Source organism: Amborella trichopoda, chromosome 9, assembly GCF_054954075.1.
Source record: "Amborella trichopoda isolate Santa Cruz 75 chromosome 9, AtrichopodaSantaCruz75HAP2 v2.0, whole genome shotgun sequence".
Classification (NCBI taxonomy): domain Eukaryota; kingdom Viridiplantae; phylum Streptophyta; class Magnoliopsida; order Amborellales; family Amborellaceae; genus Amborella; species Amborella trichopoda.
Genome location: NC_142344.1, coordinates 9,271,604 through 9,288,515, shown reverse-complemented (window position 1 = coordinate 9,288,515; position 16,912 = coordinate 9,271,604). Strand labels below are relative to the sequence as shown.

Sequence of the window (16,912 nt, the reverse complement as noted above, 5' to 3'; positions counted from 1 at the left end):
ATGGGGTCAGTCTCATCGTGGTGTCAACTAACTCGAATAGTATCACTGAGCTTTTTTCCAATCACAAGAGAAGGATATGGCCTGCTATTGTTGGGTATTAGTCGCCCGTATTTATGAATGGAGATTGAACATGAATAATGCTTCAATAAAAGAGGGGTATCCTACCGAACCAGAGATTTATGTGGATTTCCCAGCCATTGATAATGAATTCATGGGTCTAAAGAACAATTACGGATATATCCAAGTTGTGGGCTCTGCAAAAAGCCCAAGGATCTGTAACATTTGGACTTGTACCCTGTTGCCCAAGGAAGCTAGGGTTTGGCATAACATTAGTGACGCTAGGGTTTCTATAGATTTGCATGGGTGCCCATTTGCAGCAGCTTTGCTTCGCGGGAACGGTGAATGGGGAGTTGGGTCCTGACTTTCCCCATTTTAATTGTTTCCAAACAGGTCAAAAGTACAAGAATGGGAAAAGGCAGCTACTTTCTACGTTATCAAACGCCATCTCAATTGGCTTTCACCAAGCTATATCCACTATTTGCGGTCACCAGCATAATGTTGGCGATCAATTTTACGCAAGGATACCAGGTATGAGAGAGAGTTGTCAATTATTTTGGTATTTAATTTATGATTTGAACCTTATATTTATAACTTATTTTACTTACAACTCAAATTTCGAACCAACACATTTTTGGGTTAGTATGGTATTGGAAACATTTAGCAGCTATACTTATATTATACCAAACCGTAACTTATTTTATTTTATTTTCTTGATATTTTTGAGGTAATCTGTAACTCAAATATGGAACCAACACATTTTTGGGTTAGTATAGTATTGAAAACATCAAACAACACCCTATTTAGCATTTATATTTATATTAGATACAATTTCTATAAAGTTAGACTGGTCCATGGTCTCGTTGGATTTACCCTATTTGTGATCAGATCAGGCCCCAAAACATACTAGGTCTACTTTAAGTTTAAAAAATCTGGACTTTACTGAGCTTGTGTGGGGGAAAGACCTAGACTAGTTGGGTCTAGTATGGGTTTGGTAGAGCTTCATCTGGCCCTTATTTCTATATAAAAGACCTAGTTGTTGGGTCACCTTGGGTGTGGCTTGAGTCTGAGGAGCCACTAGGACCCATTGGGTCGAGTCAGGTACAACGTACTTAAACCTGGCTAGAGTCTGGGTCCAAGTCCACTAGGGCCTTAATCAAGTAGGGTCCCTGACTACTTAGATAGCCCCACCTTTCCAATTTAAGGACATATTTGTTATTATTAAGAATTAGCCCCTCTTCGTTCGTCTCTAGCCTTCAATTTATGGGGAACCTTTCAATACACCGCTTGGTGCAGCGAATTTCTATGTGCGACTCTCTCCCATCTGTGTAATCTAAATGAATGGTTGTGATTGCTTCAGCAATTATGTCACAAGTGAGCTACTACGTGTATGATTTAGATATGACCTCTCATATTATTTCATTTTTTTTATTTTCTACAAATTACATGAACATAAAATTTAGTGCGAGTCGTCATCTCCACAGGATCGCACCTAAAAAAATATAAAAATTATTTGTAAAAAGTAAATGGCAAACTACCCCAAAATTTTTAGAGATATTTTAATCTTTTATTTTATAAGAAATATTTCCTTTTATATTTTTCATATGTGCAAGCCAAAGACGGTAGTGGACACCCCAAATTTAGTGTGAATAACATCTCTAGAAAAATTTAAAAATAAAATAGTATTTATACGTGACATTGTGATTAGAGTCATCTCAACCATCAGAGGTGGCGTATATAAATTCTCTACACCCAGTGGTCTAAAAAAAAACTTTCCATTACTTTATTCTCCTCTTAGTGTCCCCCTTAAGAGGAACAGGAGAGTGATCCTAAACCAAACAAGGAATCGGGATCTTTAATAATATAAAGGACTTATTCACCCTAGTTTGCAAGTGGCAAATGCGCTAGTGCTTTTTAAGAAGGGTGCAGTTTTGTATAGAGCCAATCTTTAAACAATCAAATTAGTGCCTACCTTAAAATAGTGTCAAGAAATGTGGTTTTAGTACTAAAAATCTTTGTGGTAGCCTTAAAATATATTTTTATTTTTATTTATAAATTTTAAAGCTTAAAAAATAGTGTAAATCGAGCGATCTATGAAAAGTTGAAAATCTTGAAAATTGACGGTCTAAAAATGCATTATAAAATATACTATTTCCAAAACTTGAAATCTATTTTTTTTCTCATGACATCTTGATGTTGAGATGCTCAATTTGAAGATATTTTGGCATCAAAACAACCTATTATTGAAATTTTGAGGTAGGCTCTAATTTGATTGTTTAGAGCCTCAACCCTTTATAAACTTTTTCCTTTTAAGAAAGACCCCTTTGAATATTATTATTTTACTCTTAATTACCGTCATTTTTATTATTTGAAATTAGCAAGGAGAACAAATTTATGATATGGAAAATGTTTAAATAAGGTTGCAACCTTAAAATCTAGAACTACATATGCACATCAAAATCCATAAAAAAAAGTTATTTTATTGTTGAAAAGCCTCTAATTGATCATCTCGACATTGAAATGTATGAATATGGCAAAAAAAAAAAAAAGATTTTGAGTCTCAGAAATAATGCATCTTGCAACACAATATCTAAACCGTTCATTTTAAGATTTTCATATGTTTAGAGCTCTACTTGATTTTAACCATTTTTTGAGTTTCAAAATTTATGATTAGATATGAAAATAGATTTTGAGATAATCTTAAGAATTTTTAACACCAAAATTACATGTTATGTTAAACTTTGGAGTTGCACCTTTATTGGATTGTTTAAGATTGCATACCACACCCGATTGATATTCCTTGAATTTGCAATATTATGTTTTAGCTTCCAAGAAATGACGAAAAGCAATACAAAAGATGCAAGCATGTCTTTTAATTGCTCCTTTTTCTAAAAGGGAAATGTTTCTATGTGACCCCAACCAAATATAAGTTGCATGTTACCAATTTTTTAGTCGGTCGATTCAAAATTGACGGCTATGATTGTTCATGCCACAATGTCACGTCAAACACTATAATTTTGTTTTTCATTTTTTCTCTACAAAACATTTTTTGATGAAATTTTAGGCATCCCATAATAAAATTAGGGTGAACCTGGATAAAAAGTACAAATAGATGACTAAAATGCCCTTACAAATTTTAGAGGTATTCTGGTAAATTTTTGCCACTAGAAATTTTTTTATTTATTTTTATCATGTGCGCCCATGTCAGATCTATACATGCCCCAAATATTGTTTCAAAATGATTTGTAGAATAAAAAATAAAAAGTAAACAATTATGAATTGTCCGATTAAAATATAATAATTAAGTGCCAACTTGGGACATTGTGGCTTAAGCCATCTCAGCTTTCTACTCAAGTCTGATAGCTGAGATCAGGGTCCCATATGATATGTATGTGGGTGCCGTTACGTTGAAAGCTTTTCTTTTCTAAAAGGAGAATGAGGCAACGACCGAGGGCTTTTTGGCCTTTAGGTAAACCGGGCTATGGTCTCGAAACCAAAAGCTATTCAATCTGCATCACTCCGTCTGATGTGGACGATGGATGAATTGGGACAAACCTACTATACCATGCTTGTTACACACCATACTGCATTAGATTTAGCTCATAGAGAGTCAGGGTAGCCTAAAATGCTATCGGAAATGGAAATACATCCAACAAGACGGTTTACTTTGAACACAAGAAGGTCACAATCATTGTTGGCCCCTCGGATGCAAAATTTGGTGGTTGGGAATTACTTATAGGGCACAAAATTCGAACGAAAATTTCTTAAATGTCGGGACATACTTCTATAAGTTGGATTCATATTCAATGGCTAAGAGTGATTCGGATCAGCATTTGACTATTCGGTCCAAGTCCCGAGTACTTGGGCTTGCCACGTTGACGAGCTCCAGTTTCCCGGAGGATATTTAAAAAATTCAAAAAATAAAAAATTCCAAAAAATATGAAATTTATTTGTGATATGTTTTTTTATGGTTTCTATTATTTTGGCGGAGATTGGAAAGTGTTTTGCCCATATATGCTTATTTTTACATTTTCCCATCTTTTTGGATTATTTCAAAAATTCCCCCAATCACAAGTTAATTTTTTAAGATCTACTTTTTTTAAATTCATTTTGATGTGTTTTGTATAATTTTACTTTAAACATATATTTCTTATTTTTGGGATTTTTTTTTAGACTTTTTAAATTTCAATTTTTTTTTTTTTGCCGTAAGAGTACTCAGGCTTGGTAGCCACCCCGAATAGTGGCTTCCAATAGTGATTGTGACCTCTTTGTTTTAAAGGTGAGGTATGCGATCCCAATACAGATTTCCTTCAACCATTCAAAGAGTTACAAGATTTTCAGTTGGACTAAAACTCTCTAAGTGTAAGACCCAAGTCTTTTTATTTTTTGGATAATTCGAGAATACGAGCTACCCATTTTGAAATAGTTAGTGGTTTGCCCTTTCAAGTTTGTGACCCAAGTTTTGTAACAAAGGGCTTCATGATTGTCAGGTATGATTTTCCTTTTTCAGTTTTTCAAAAATAACAAAGTATTGTACGCCTAAAATGTATTGGAAAAGCTCATTGTGTGTCGGAGTAAAAGCATGAACCACTCTAGTTTTTCATGGATTTGGCACATGAATTTGCAGTTTCGAGAAATGGTGCAATTTTGAGGGACAGATAATCCTGAAAGATTATTTTCAAGAATAGTACAAAAGGAGTTTAACGTAGATTGTTTTTAGGATTTAAACATTTTTTTTTTTATGAGATAATGACTATCGTAGTTGAAATTATCGACTTGTGAAATTTTGGATCGCTGGATTTTGCTAGGGCGGACACATTGTCCACTAAACCTTAGCCAAAAGTTTTCACAGTATTTAAGATGTGTTTGATAACTGGAAGTGGAAAATTAGGAAGTTCAAGAGCCTGATAGCAAGAAGATATGTATTTAAAACTATAAAATATTGCGTTTGATAATTTGTCTAGAATTCTATGGAACTATTAAAATTTGTGTTTGATAAACCTGAAAGTTACAAAGTTGGAATATTCAAAGTTTAAGAGCGTCTAAGCATTTCAATTTTATTTTTTCTATACATCCAATTGAGATAAAATTTTGGTTATCGATACTTCTCACCTACACATACCTAAAAAAAAAAAGTCATTAAAAATGAACTTCAGCAGTATTTTAGTTATTTTAGTTTTTACATATTATTTTTTTATTTTTCATAAATGTGGCCTAATGAGGTGAACATAACCTTAAATTCTATCTCTCTTAAGTTGTTTTTTTTAAAACAAAAATAAAATTAAACAAAATGAAGATTGGCGAGCTTCCCAAGGGAAGTGAGCCCTCTCATTCAATATGAAGCTCTCTCTTCCATGGGGCTGCATGCAAGAGGGCATTTCCAGATACTGTACCGTTCTTAATTATCAAATTAGGTACTGCTACAACACCCTGGAGGTCTAAGCTTCTTGGACCCAATCACCAAACATGCTCTTAGTTTATACTATACATCACCTATGCTTTCTGGGGCTGGCATCGAGCTAGCCCTGGTCTGGCCCCGAAGGGTCCTGGTTGAGGCCTAGCCTTGGGTCTGTTGGGTCAGGTCGTCGCCAGGCCATAGTGACCCGACATTGGGCTGGAAACCCTAATTTTTAGGGCTGATGAGCTTTTTATTATAATTTTTTTGAAGTTCATCACGTGCGAGCCATGAATCTTTGTTGATACTTTGCAACGGAATCAGTATCCCCGTGCGAATTACTTTGCAAAACCGGGAATCAATATCCCCGTGCGAATTACTTTGCAAAACCGGGAACTGCCGTGCCGATTACTTTGGAAAACCGAGAACTGTGCAACGGAATCAGTATCCCCGTATCGATTACTTTGCGAAACCGGGAACTGCCGTGCCGATTACTTTGCCCCCGTGCCGATTGCTTTGCAAATCCGGGAACTGTTGTGCCGATTATCGATTACTTTGCCCTCATGCTGATTACTTTGCAAAACTGAGAAATCCCGTGCCAATTGCTTTGCAAAACCAGGAATCGCCCCGTTCGATGTTATAAACCCGAGAGAACCCGTTACATGACCTTAGGTACAATGAAACTATTTAATACTCATTTTTTGATGTGGGATAATTCCCACAAGGTGCATTAAATTAAAATAGATGATGAATAAGTATCACATATATGGAAAATTAATACACTTGCCACGGCGTGGCTTTATGGTTGTCGCTTCCTCTTAGTTGAAGGGCATCTCAAGTTTGAACTGCAGCTCAAGCGTGCTATATTATTTTATTTTTGTTGTAAAAAAAAATAAAAAATAAGCCAAAAAAATTCTCTCTTTCTATTAACAATCTTTTTTAATAAATTTATTATAAAATCTAAAAAATTAAAATTTTGAAAAATTAAATTGCTGTTTCGAAAATTAGTACACATTCAAATAATTTTTATATTGATAACCAAATTTTTATTTTATATATTAAATTTTGCATTATAAATAATTTTATATACTATTTTTGTTGTAAAAAAAATAAAAAAATAAGCAGAAAATAATGTTGTTAAAAAAAAAAATTATTCCATTTGAAATTCTATCTTTTTGTTAATAATATTTTTTACTAAATTTATTTTAGAATCTAAAAAATTAAAATTTTGAAAAATTGAATTGTTATTTCGAAAATTGATACGCATTCAAATAATTTCTATATTGATAACCAAATTTTTATTTTATATATTAATTTTTGCATTATAAAACATGTAATGTACTATTTTTTTTACAGTTGTCAAAAATACATTTTAAATTAGATGATATTATAAAATATTTTGGATTTGTCATTGTTTGTATAATAAAATAATTATAGTTAGTTAGGTTGTAATAATTTTGGATTATAGTTAGTTTGTAATAATTTGGGTTTTTTTAACGGATTAAGATTTTACGTCAATTCGAGATTTTAGTGGCCATTGTTTTATCGATTTAGTCTACTCTTTATTGTAGTCTATGTATGATTGATATACTTTATTCATGATAATTCTATGAGTTTTCTTTTGTGTGATGTAAATTTAATGGTTAACATAAGTTTATACAGGGAAATAACGTCTCAATATTCACAAATTGATGAAAAAAATGAAAGTTAACAATGTAGTACCCTCGTTTCTTATTGGATTCTTAAAAAACAACATTTATAATGAATTTTAATAATTTTTTTGGATTTTTTTAAAGCTTAATCCAGCCGAATCGGACGATTCTTTATCCGAATCGTCGATTCACCAATCCGGATAGATTTTTGGAGCGCTTGATCCTTGGTACCGATTCGTTTTTTAAAACACTTATTAAAAGGCATCACTTTCCCACCTAACCAACAATTCAGTTGCAATTCATTTGGGGTGAGAGCAAAATGATTTGGGCACACGTCCTCGTGCACTGGACTTGGTGTGGTGGGGTGGGGTGGGTTGCTCTTTTGAAAAAAACATATATGCTAGTTTCAATGGAATAGCTTGCACTCGTGAAGTTTCGATGTTTTCAGCTATCAAACATAGTTGGGGAGTGTCGGAACTAGGTAAAAATATGCGTGTCTCCCGCTCAGACGCATGCCAACACTTGCAAGGGAATGAAGGTTGACCGCTCGGTGGATCAGATCTGCAAGGCAGCAAGATGACGGTACCCCATACGCTTGAACTCTATTTTTAACCAAAAAAAATAGAGAAGTTTGTTTCAATCTCTCTCTATGCCTAGTCACTTTCTAAAATTGCTATTATATATATATACATATATATATATATATATATATATATATATATATATATATAAATAAATAAATAAATGATCTAATGTAACGGTTGTATAGTAGTATAATGCAACCACACCTCTAATGCAACCACACCTTTATGCTTGGTCTCTTTCTAAAATTGATTTTATATATATATATATAGGGAAATGTTATAATGCAACGGTTGTATAGTAGTATAATGTAACTACGCCTCTAGAAAACCATATTTTTGGCATTTGTATGATCCCAAATTTTGCACACGTATTTTCATCAGCATAATTAATGCTACGAAAAAAAAAATTCAATTTGCACTTTAGATATGGTCAAAGTTAGTACTCATCCAACAAGGAATCTCGACCGTCCATTTGGTGAATTTCAAGATCTAAGCCTTAATAAATTCAAAATCACTTTTTCTGTTTTAGCCTTATTAATCTAATGATGATAAAACTATACAAAAATTTTGAGAATAAAAAAGTCCTTATGAGTCTTACATCTAACCATCTCAATAAAATGGACAACTTGTATTAATTGGGCTAGAATGAAAACTTTCTAGAGGATTTTTTAAAAATTGTCTTTTATGTGATTGTTCTTCATAATGAAAGGGTGTATATTTAAAAAATAGTGTCAAATAAATGTCTCTAATATGGTTTTTGCAGATGGTTGCATTATGCTACTATATAATCGGCATGAAATCATTCCCCATATATATATATATATATATATATATATATATATAGGAAAAAGCTTGGGGTTAGCCTACTAGCTCATATGAATATATGAGCCCAACGATCCAGATTGAATCTGGGCCGATTTGACGATCAAGGATGTCAAATAGTGTTTGAATTTTATTTATTTTCTACAAATCTAAATCATTTGAAATTTTAGGCGTATGTTCATAAAAAATAGATGAATCTTCGAAAAATATTAAAAAAATATTTTATATTTAATAAATTGACCCAAATACCCCCAAAAAGATTTGGGGGGTATTTTGGTCATTTTGGTTTGTTGGATAATTTTTTTTATATATTTTTATTAGGTGTGTCTTGATGAGAAGAACACACACCTAAAATTTCAATGATTTGGATTTGTAGAAAATAAAATAAAATTTAAGCACCATCGGACATCCGTGATTGTCAGATCGGCCCAGATTCAATCTAGGCCGTTGGGCTCATATGTTCATATGAGCTAGTGGGCTTATCCCATCTTTTCCCTATATATATATATATATATATATGGGTGCAGTTTGCATAACATCGCAATCTTAAACAATCAAATTAAGGTGCACCTCTAAATTTTATCTTAACATGTAATTTTGGTGTAAAAAATTATTAGGATGACCTAAGAATCCTACTTTATATCTAATTACAAAATTTTGAATTCTAAAAAATGGTTCAAACCAAGTAGATCTAAACATATATGAAAATCTTGAAAATAGACGGTCTAGATAATATGTTATAAGATGCACTATTTTTGAATCTCAACTTTTTTTTTTCTTTCTATATTCATACATCTCGACATCAAGAGAATCCATTAGAGAGTTTTTTACAATCAAAACAGCATTTTCATATATTTTTGAGGTGAACTTTAGTTCTACATTAAAAGTAGCAACCTTATATAAAGTCACTTACCCAAAAAGAAACCTTATATAAAGTTTTTCCTATATATGGGAAAAGAAGTGATTTCCTTCATCTTGTTATTATTAGGGGTTTTGTTGTGTCTCGAATAAGCAGTAACCTTATCAACCACGAAAGAAATTCCCTCTGCACACATAAAGCTCAGCAATATATGCAGCGGTCCGCACGCAATCCGATTCTTATTTCTTCCTACCCCTTTCATCCACGAACTCTCAAATGTTCCCACTTTTCTTTTCTAAAAACGGATATAGGGGTATGAGAGAGAAATATGAATAGACAAGGTGCTCAAGCTTGGTCTGCCCTGCTTTAAAAAAAAAAATTTAAGACCTTAGCGGCATTTGGCCATGAAATGTGGCTCAAGGCTTGGCTAAGCGAGTGCTGCCCTGATTCGGCCCGCCCTAACCTTTTTTTTTTTTTTTTTTTTGGACCCTGAACCCAGCCTAAGCAGGCTTTATAGGCCAAAAAAGCCAGGACCAAGGCTAGGCGGGCCTAGGCAGGCTTTAGTTGGACCTGAACCTGTAAGTTCCCAAGTCTAGTCCGATCCATTGTCACTCTGTAACTATATGCTCTCTTTTTTTTTCTTTTTTTTGTCATTTTTACACTATCATATATCCTGTGGCTATGAGCATTTTTTGAGTTGTAAAATGTTGCCAATATTGTGACAATGTGAATACCTATGGTGTGATTAAAGACACATGATTGCCATCATATACCTTATGGCTATGGGTATAGGTTGGGTCCGGCTAAACTCAGACCCGAATAGCATGCGAGTCTAAAATTTGGACCTATTCCCGGACTCCATTGCCACCATAAAAAGGGTGAGAGCATTTGACAATGAGGTGTTTAGTTTGACCGAGAATTAGAAAAAATGACAAAAAAGAGAAGGATACCTTCTTTTACTGACAATTTTCCATAACGCACAAAAGACTGGACTAACCAAATGCCACTTCAGAGAAAGTAACGAAAGAAACACAAGAGCCGTCTCCATCTTTTCTAGAGACACCAGACAACACCACAAAAGAGAAATAGAAATAAGGAGTTTCCCCTCTCTTTCTCTCTCTAAGGAAACATAAATGAGGACTCTCTCTCTTTAAGTTGCACTTGAGCAAGCGAGGTAGGTGGGAATAGCAGCCGTGCTAAACCCATTAAAACTGGACCCAGCCGATGCGGTATAGGCGCCCATATTAGGAAACACGAGCCAGTCATTAATATACAGCTCGGGCAAATGATGGCCCTTCAAAACCGTATCCAACGCATCACAAGTTGGGCCGAACACTGTAGACGGATAGTTCCTCATGCCCACGCAATTAGGGTTTCCACGCCCTGATGCGCAGGCCAGGGGCAACGCAGTGATGGTGGCGTGGTCATACAACAAGCAATTCATGGACCCATAAATCCCATCGCTTATCCAATATTCTCTCAGCTCACCACGCACCCGCTTCCCAATTATGTTGGTTGCTAGGGTGAAGCACGTTTCGGCGAAGAAGCGGCCCGGTTCGGCGATCACCGTAACTTGGTCTGTGAAATGTGATCGCAGCGCATTGCGGATGAAGCCCGCTGCCTCGGCGAACCGCTCTCCGGCGGTGAAGCCGCCACCGATGTTTAGAATACGCATGCTGGGCAAGCCCAATTGCCTGGCAGAATCGAAAACTGCACGTGCGGCAGCAATGGCTGAAGTGTATGCCCGTGCGTGGGCTGCGCCGCTACCGACGTGGAATGATACGCCGGTGACGGACAGGCCTGCGCTGCGGGCCGCCTGCAGAAGTGGGACGACCTCCTCAGGGAGGGCGCCGTACTTTGGGCCCAATGGGCACCGTGCGCCGGCATCGTCCGGCGGCTTCACTCTCAATAACAATGCGCATCTCGGGTGGAGCCTGCGTAATTTTTCAACCTCGTCTTTTGAGTCGTAGGTGGTGAGGTTTACTCCGACGCTGGCCGCGTATTTGATATGGGTCTCGGCTTTGCAGGGGTTGGCATAGACAATGCGGTCAGGGGAGACGCCTTGGGCAAGGACGGACTCAATCTCGGCGCGGGACGCACAGTCGAAGCCAGCACCAAGGGCCGCCATGGCACCGAGCAGGGCAGGCTCAGGATTGCACTTGACAGCGTAGAATGGTCGGACGGTGGGGAGGACCTCTTGCCATCGGTCCCATAAGGAGGCAAGGGATCCCATGTCCATCAAGTAGAAGGGGTCTTTGGCGTCTTGTTTTTTGATGATGGTTTGGACAAGGTCTGACACGCCCCCCTTTGAGCATTTGGAGAGGGGCCATAGTCGCTTATTTCTTATGTGGGGTGAGCTGATCACCGCCTGCAGGGTTCTAGTGGAAGGGGCTCCAAGCTGGTCTGAGCCCATGACAGATAGAGGGAGAAAGAAGAGAGAGAAAGAAGGTTATTCGATGGATGGTTGAAAGTTGGTTTGAGGCCAGGGGATGGGATTTATAGTGGGGAGAAAGAAGCACCGCGTAAGGAAAAGAGGGGTCTATAATTGGGGCGCCTTTTGGTATGAGAATCGGCACCAGTGGTTAGGTTTGTGCGTCGGATTCTGAGAATTGAGAGAGAGAGTGTGTTCTTTGGTGTTCTTGTTAGAGAGAGAGAGAGTGTGCGTTCTTTGGTGTTCTTGTTAGAGAGAGAGAGATGGTTCCTTGGTGTTCTTTGTTAGAGAGAGAGAGCGATGGGAGTAGTTTTAATCTGGTGGGTTTTGTTACAAGGGTGAGCAGGGGGAATGGTGAGGCATTTTATGATTCCTCAAAGGAAGTGGGCCCGGCATGGAGATGCGGATGCGGCTCAACACAGATACAATGAAGGAGATTGGTGAATCGCTTTTCAGTCTAGAGAGAGAGAGAGATTGGAAGCGTGTGTAGCTAATGTTAGAGAGAGAAATCGGAAGCGTGTGTACTTAATTTTAGAGAGAGAGATAGGAGGCTAGAGAGAGAGAGATTTGTGTGTATCTAGTTTTAAAGAGAGAGATAGGAGCAAAAGCGTTAATTTTAGAGAGAAAAAGAGAGATCGGAAGCGCGTGTACATAATTTTAGAGAGAGAAAGATTTGTATACTTAATTTTAGAGAGAGAAAGATTTGTGTACCTAATTAGAGAGAGAGAGAGAGAGAGTGGGGCAAAGGCGTGTGTATCTAACTATTTGACTGTTTTATGGGGGGTAGAATGGTGGAGCGGCGACTATTCTTAGAGTATTTAGGAGAGCATTGAACTCTTTTTCAAACTTTTGGGGGCCTTTTGCATGCATTATTTGAGTTCGGTGCCCACCTCCCGTCTCTCTCTTTATTCTCTCCAGATAAACTCTTCCTCAAATTCCCCTCCCTCTTATACAACCGCCTCACCCCATCTACTCTCTCTCTCTAAGAAAAGTACTCACAATCAACGGCCCAGATTATTTCCATGAATATTTCTGCGGCACCAATTACCTATCGATGACGACCAACCGTCACCACCTCTGTGGAATCCCACTTTTTCGACTCTCTCTGTACAATCTCTCTCTAGATATTTCTCTCTCTCTAGAATTGATTAGGGATCTAATTCCACCTGATGTTGTCCATTGACTAAAAGAAAGCATAATGGCCCTTTTGGCACGGTCAAGCTGTTCATAAAAGACAATTAGGGTTACCCATGAATTTTCTAGTATTGGTAAACACTTTTGAATCTTAATAGGGCCATTAGAATATTATTAAACGTAGTGTCCGTTTCTTTGGCTTTCATCTCTCTCTTTCAAGAAAAGGTCTTAGTTTCGAAGGTTACGTTGAATCATGAGAAAATATTTGATGCCTATATTTCCTTTTGGAATCTCTCTAAGCTTCATTTTCACCTCATTTCGCTTGGCGATGCTTACTACTCGAATGTGGGTGAAGATATATTTTAATAAGAAAAGTTCCCAACAAAATTTGCGAAGCATCATTGCAGTTTTTTTTTCCAAGCCACATTCTCTAATTTTGGATGATGGTTTATGTGTTATTTTTGCCGCTGGGTGTTTTTTTTTTTTTTTTTTCAAAGGGTGCGGGTTGTATAGAGCCGAGGCTCGAAACAAGCAAAGTAAAGCCAACCTTCAAATAGTATCGAGAAATGTGGTTTCAATATTAGAAATCTTTGTGATAGCCTTAAAATATATTTTCATCTCTAATTATAAACTTTCAAGCTTGAAAAATAGTGTAAATCGAGCAGATCTACGAAAACTTGACAATCTTGAAAATTGACGGTCCAAAAATGCATTATAAGATGCACTATTTTCAAACCTTGAAATCTATTTTTTTTTCTCATGTCCATGCATCTTGATGTCAAGATGATCAAGTTAAGAAGTTAAAGATATTTGGGCATCGAAACAACCTCTTCTAATGAAATTTTTTAGGTTGCGCTTTATTTTGATTGTTTGGACCCTTGACTCTATATAAACTTTTACCTTTTTAAAAGGAGTGTATATAATGAGACCATCTATCTTTTTGAAACAAAGAGGTCACAATTAGTTACAACTATCTAATGTGAAATCTGATAAATTGAGTGTGTTACAAAGTTTGAGATTTTTTTTTTTGAAGTTTGAGCTTTGTCATTGGAATAAATGAAGCCATCTAATTTCACATCCAGTGGTCAAGATTAAATGTGACCACTTTGTACAAAAAAATAAGTGGTCTCATTATATATTTCTCCCATTTAAAGGGCATGGTTTGCATAAGGTTATGACCTTAAAGAATCATGGTAAGATGTATTTTCAAATTTTGTCGTGAGATACAATTTTGGTGTTGAAAATTTTTAAGATGGTGCGAGAATCTATTTTTATCTTTAATTATAAAATTTTAAATTCTAAAAATAATTCAAATCAAGTATGTCTATAAATGCAAGAAAATCTTGAAAGCAAATAATTCGGGCGATGTGTTGCAAGATGTACTATTTTTAAGGCTTGAAAATTTTTCTTTCTTCATATCTATATATCTCAATGTCGAGATGATCTATTAGAAGTTTTTCCAAACATTAGAACAACGTTTTTCAAACGATTTTAGAGGTGCACCTTAATTCTACATTTTACTGTGTCAACCTTACATAAAATTTTCTTATTTTAAAATAATATATTTTTTCATTCTCATATTTTTGTGAAAAGTGTGTTTTTTTCTTCTACATATTAAGATGTCAACTGTATATTTTTTTTTTATTTTAAAATAATATGTTTTTGAAACCTCATTTTTTGAAGGAAAAAGTTTATATAAGGATGCAACCTCATAATGTAGAACTACGGATGCACCTAAAAAATCCATCGGAAAAGGTAGTATTAATGTTGAAAAACCCTTTAATTGATCATCTCGACATCAAGATACATGACAATGAAAAATAAAAAGATTTTAAGTCTAAAAAATAGTGCATTTTACAACATATTATCTATACCGTCCATTTTTAAGATTTTCACATGTTTATATATCTACTTGATTTTAACCATTTTTTAAAATTACAATTTTATAATTAGATATAAAAATAGATTTTGAGATCATCCTAAGAATATTTTACATCAAAATTATCTACCATGATACAATTTGAAGGTGCACCTTACCAATGTAGCTAGGGATGTATCTGTATGCCAATTGCACCCTTTTTTTAAAAAAGTGTTTTTTTTGTCTTATTGGTAGGTTTAGTAATAAGCAAGGGGGAAAAGTTTGCATAGAGCCGAGGCTCTAAAGGACCAAATTAGAGCCTATCTCAAAAATTTTACTAGATGAGGTTGTTTTGATGCCTAAATATCCTCAATTCCATCATCTTGATATCAAGATACATGAGAAGAAAATGGATTTCAAGTTTTGGAAATAGTCCATCTTGTAATGCATTTTTAGACTGTCAATTTTTAAGATTTTTCAAGTTTTTTTAGATCTACTTGATCTACACTATTTTTTAAGCTTTAAATTTTATAATTAGAAATAAAATTATATTTTAAGGCTATCACAAAGATTTTTAATATTAAAACCATATTTCTTGATACTATTTAAAGATGAGATCTATTTTGATTGTTTAGAACCTCAGCTCCATGCCAACGCACCCTATAAACAAAGATAGAAAAAGTCAATACGCAAATGTGCGACGCACTTTGCACTTCCACTATAGGTAATGCCGCCAATGCTACATGGGCCAATTTACACTAATTTTCCATACCTTATAATTTTGACTAAATCACGAATACCATGCTTCCATAGGAGTCTATTGTACATTTATTCCCCCAGGTAAAAACTTGCACTTTATGTTACATGAAATTTTGGAATCGATGTAGTAGACAAGTATCCTAAACCAAAAGCAAGGGATTTTGAGTTCCTAAATATTTAGATCTAATTGGTGATTTAAAAAATATCGAGTCAGTACGGAATCGCCTAATCTGAACCTAGATTCGGTCACTCTGTTCTAGTTTTGCGTACATATAGAAAACGGCTGAGTCTAGAAGGGAACAAGTGGTTCTGCATAGTTAAACGATGATTCTCTACAATAAAATGATGATCCAGACTGTCGATTCACCAATCTTGACATGTTTTCGGCCGGTTCACTGTTTTTTCATATATTTTTTTGCGGGAAATGACCTTGTGAGATCCTCCCACACCCATGTGTGTAGGACCCTAAAGGATCACTACTAAATTTGGTACAGATCTTTAGAAAAGTCAGTCCCACACACATGTGATAACTTTTCTAAAGATTTGTGCCAAATGTAATGGTGATCCTTTGGGGTCCTACACACATGGGTGAGGGAGGGTCTCATAGGATCATTACTCTTTTTTTGCACAGTAAAAAAATGATTCGAACCCACGATTCACCTATCCGGTCTGATTTTTTACTTGCACGGATACGGGTCACCGATCCATTTTTTAAATCCATGGATCTAACCATCCAAAATTGCAATAATGTCTATTCAATTAAATGATGACATTTATCTTTTTAGGCACTCTTTGAGTGCATATGATTCTTCTTCTTTTATTTTTGAAGTCAGTTGCTAGCCTGAAGAGGTTATATTCCAAATTATAAGATCCTAATATTGATGCTAGATAGGGCTTTCATGGAGAGAATGAATATCCAAAATGCTCCCCAAAGCATAAATTCTTGTTTTCTATGGCATGTTTGGTTCGTGGGAAATCTCTCTTTAGGGGAGAGATTTTTGTTGACCGAGCTGCTTTCACATGTGTGTTTCATGGGAAACTGGCACCTAAGAAAGAATAAAACAGCTCAGTGGACTTTTATGAGAAAGCGGCTTCAAATATTTTGAGGCATGAAGACGATTTCTCGGAAATTTCTCTTCTGGAGAGAGATTTCTATTGAGGTATTGCTCTTCGATCCTAGATAGTATGTTGAATCCTATGCCCTAATGCTTACCTAATAGCGAGTGGAAAAAATTAACTCACTTAATGAGTTTTGCATCTCTGAGGACATTTATTGGAGGCAGAGGTCTCAGATTAAGTAGCTGAAGGAGGGTGATTTGAATACTAAGTTCTTTCATGCTATAGCTAGTTCAAGATGATTT

The 16,912-nt window shown here is 35.6% G+C and overlaps 1 protein-coding gene across 1 annotated transcript; it reads right to left on the bottom strand.

Annotated features, from left to right (window-relative positions):
* Positions 1-10,298: 10,298 nt before the first annotated feature.
* LOC18424207 (ornithine decarboxylase) lies at positions 10,299-12,502 on the bottom strand. The gene has a single exon (XM_006828798.4). It carries the CDS (start codon positions 11,780-11,782, stop codon positions 10,520-10,522), a length of 1,263 nt encoding a protein of 420 aa, XP_006828861.1. The 5' UTR covers positions 11,783-12,502; the 3' UTR covers positions 10,299-10,519.
* Between the last annotated feature and the right edge of the window lie 4,410 nt (positions 12,503-16,912).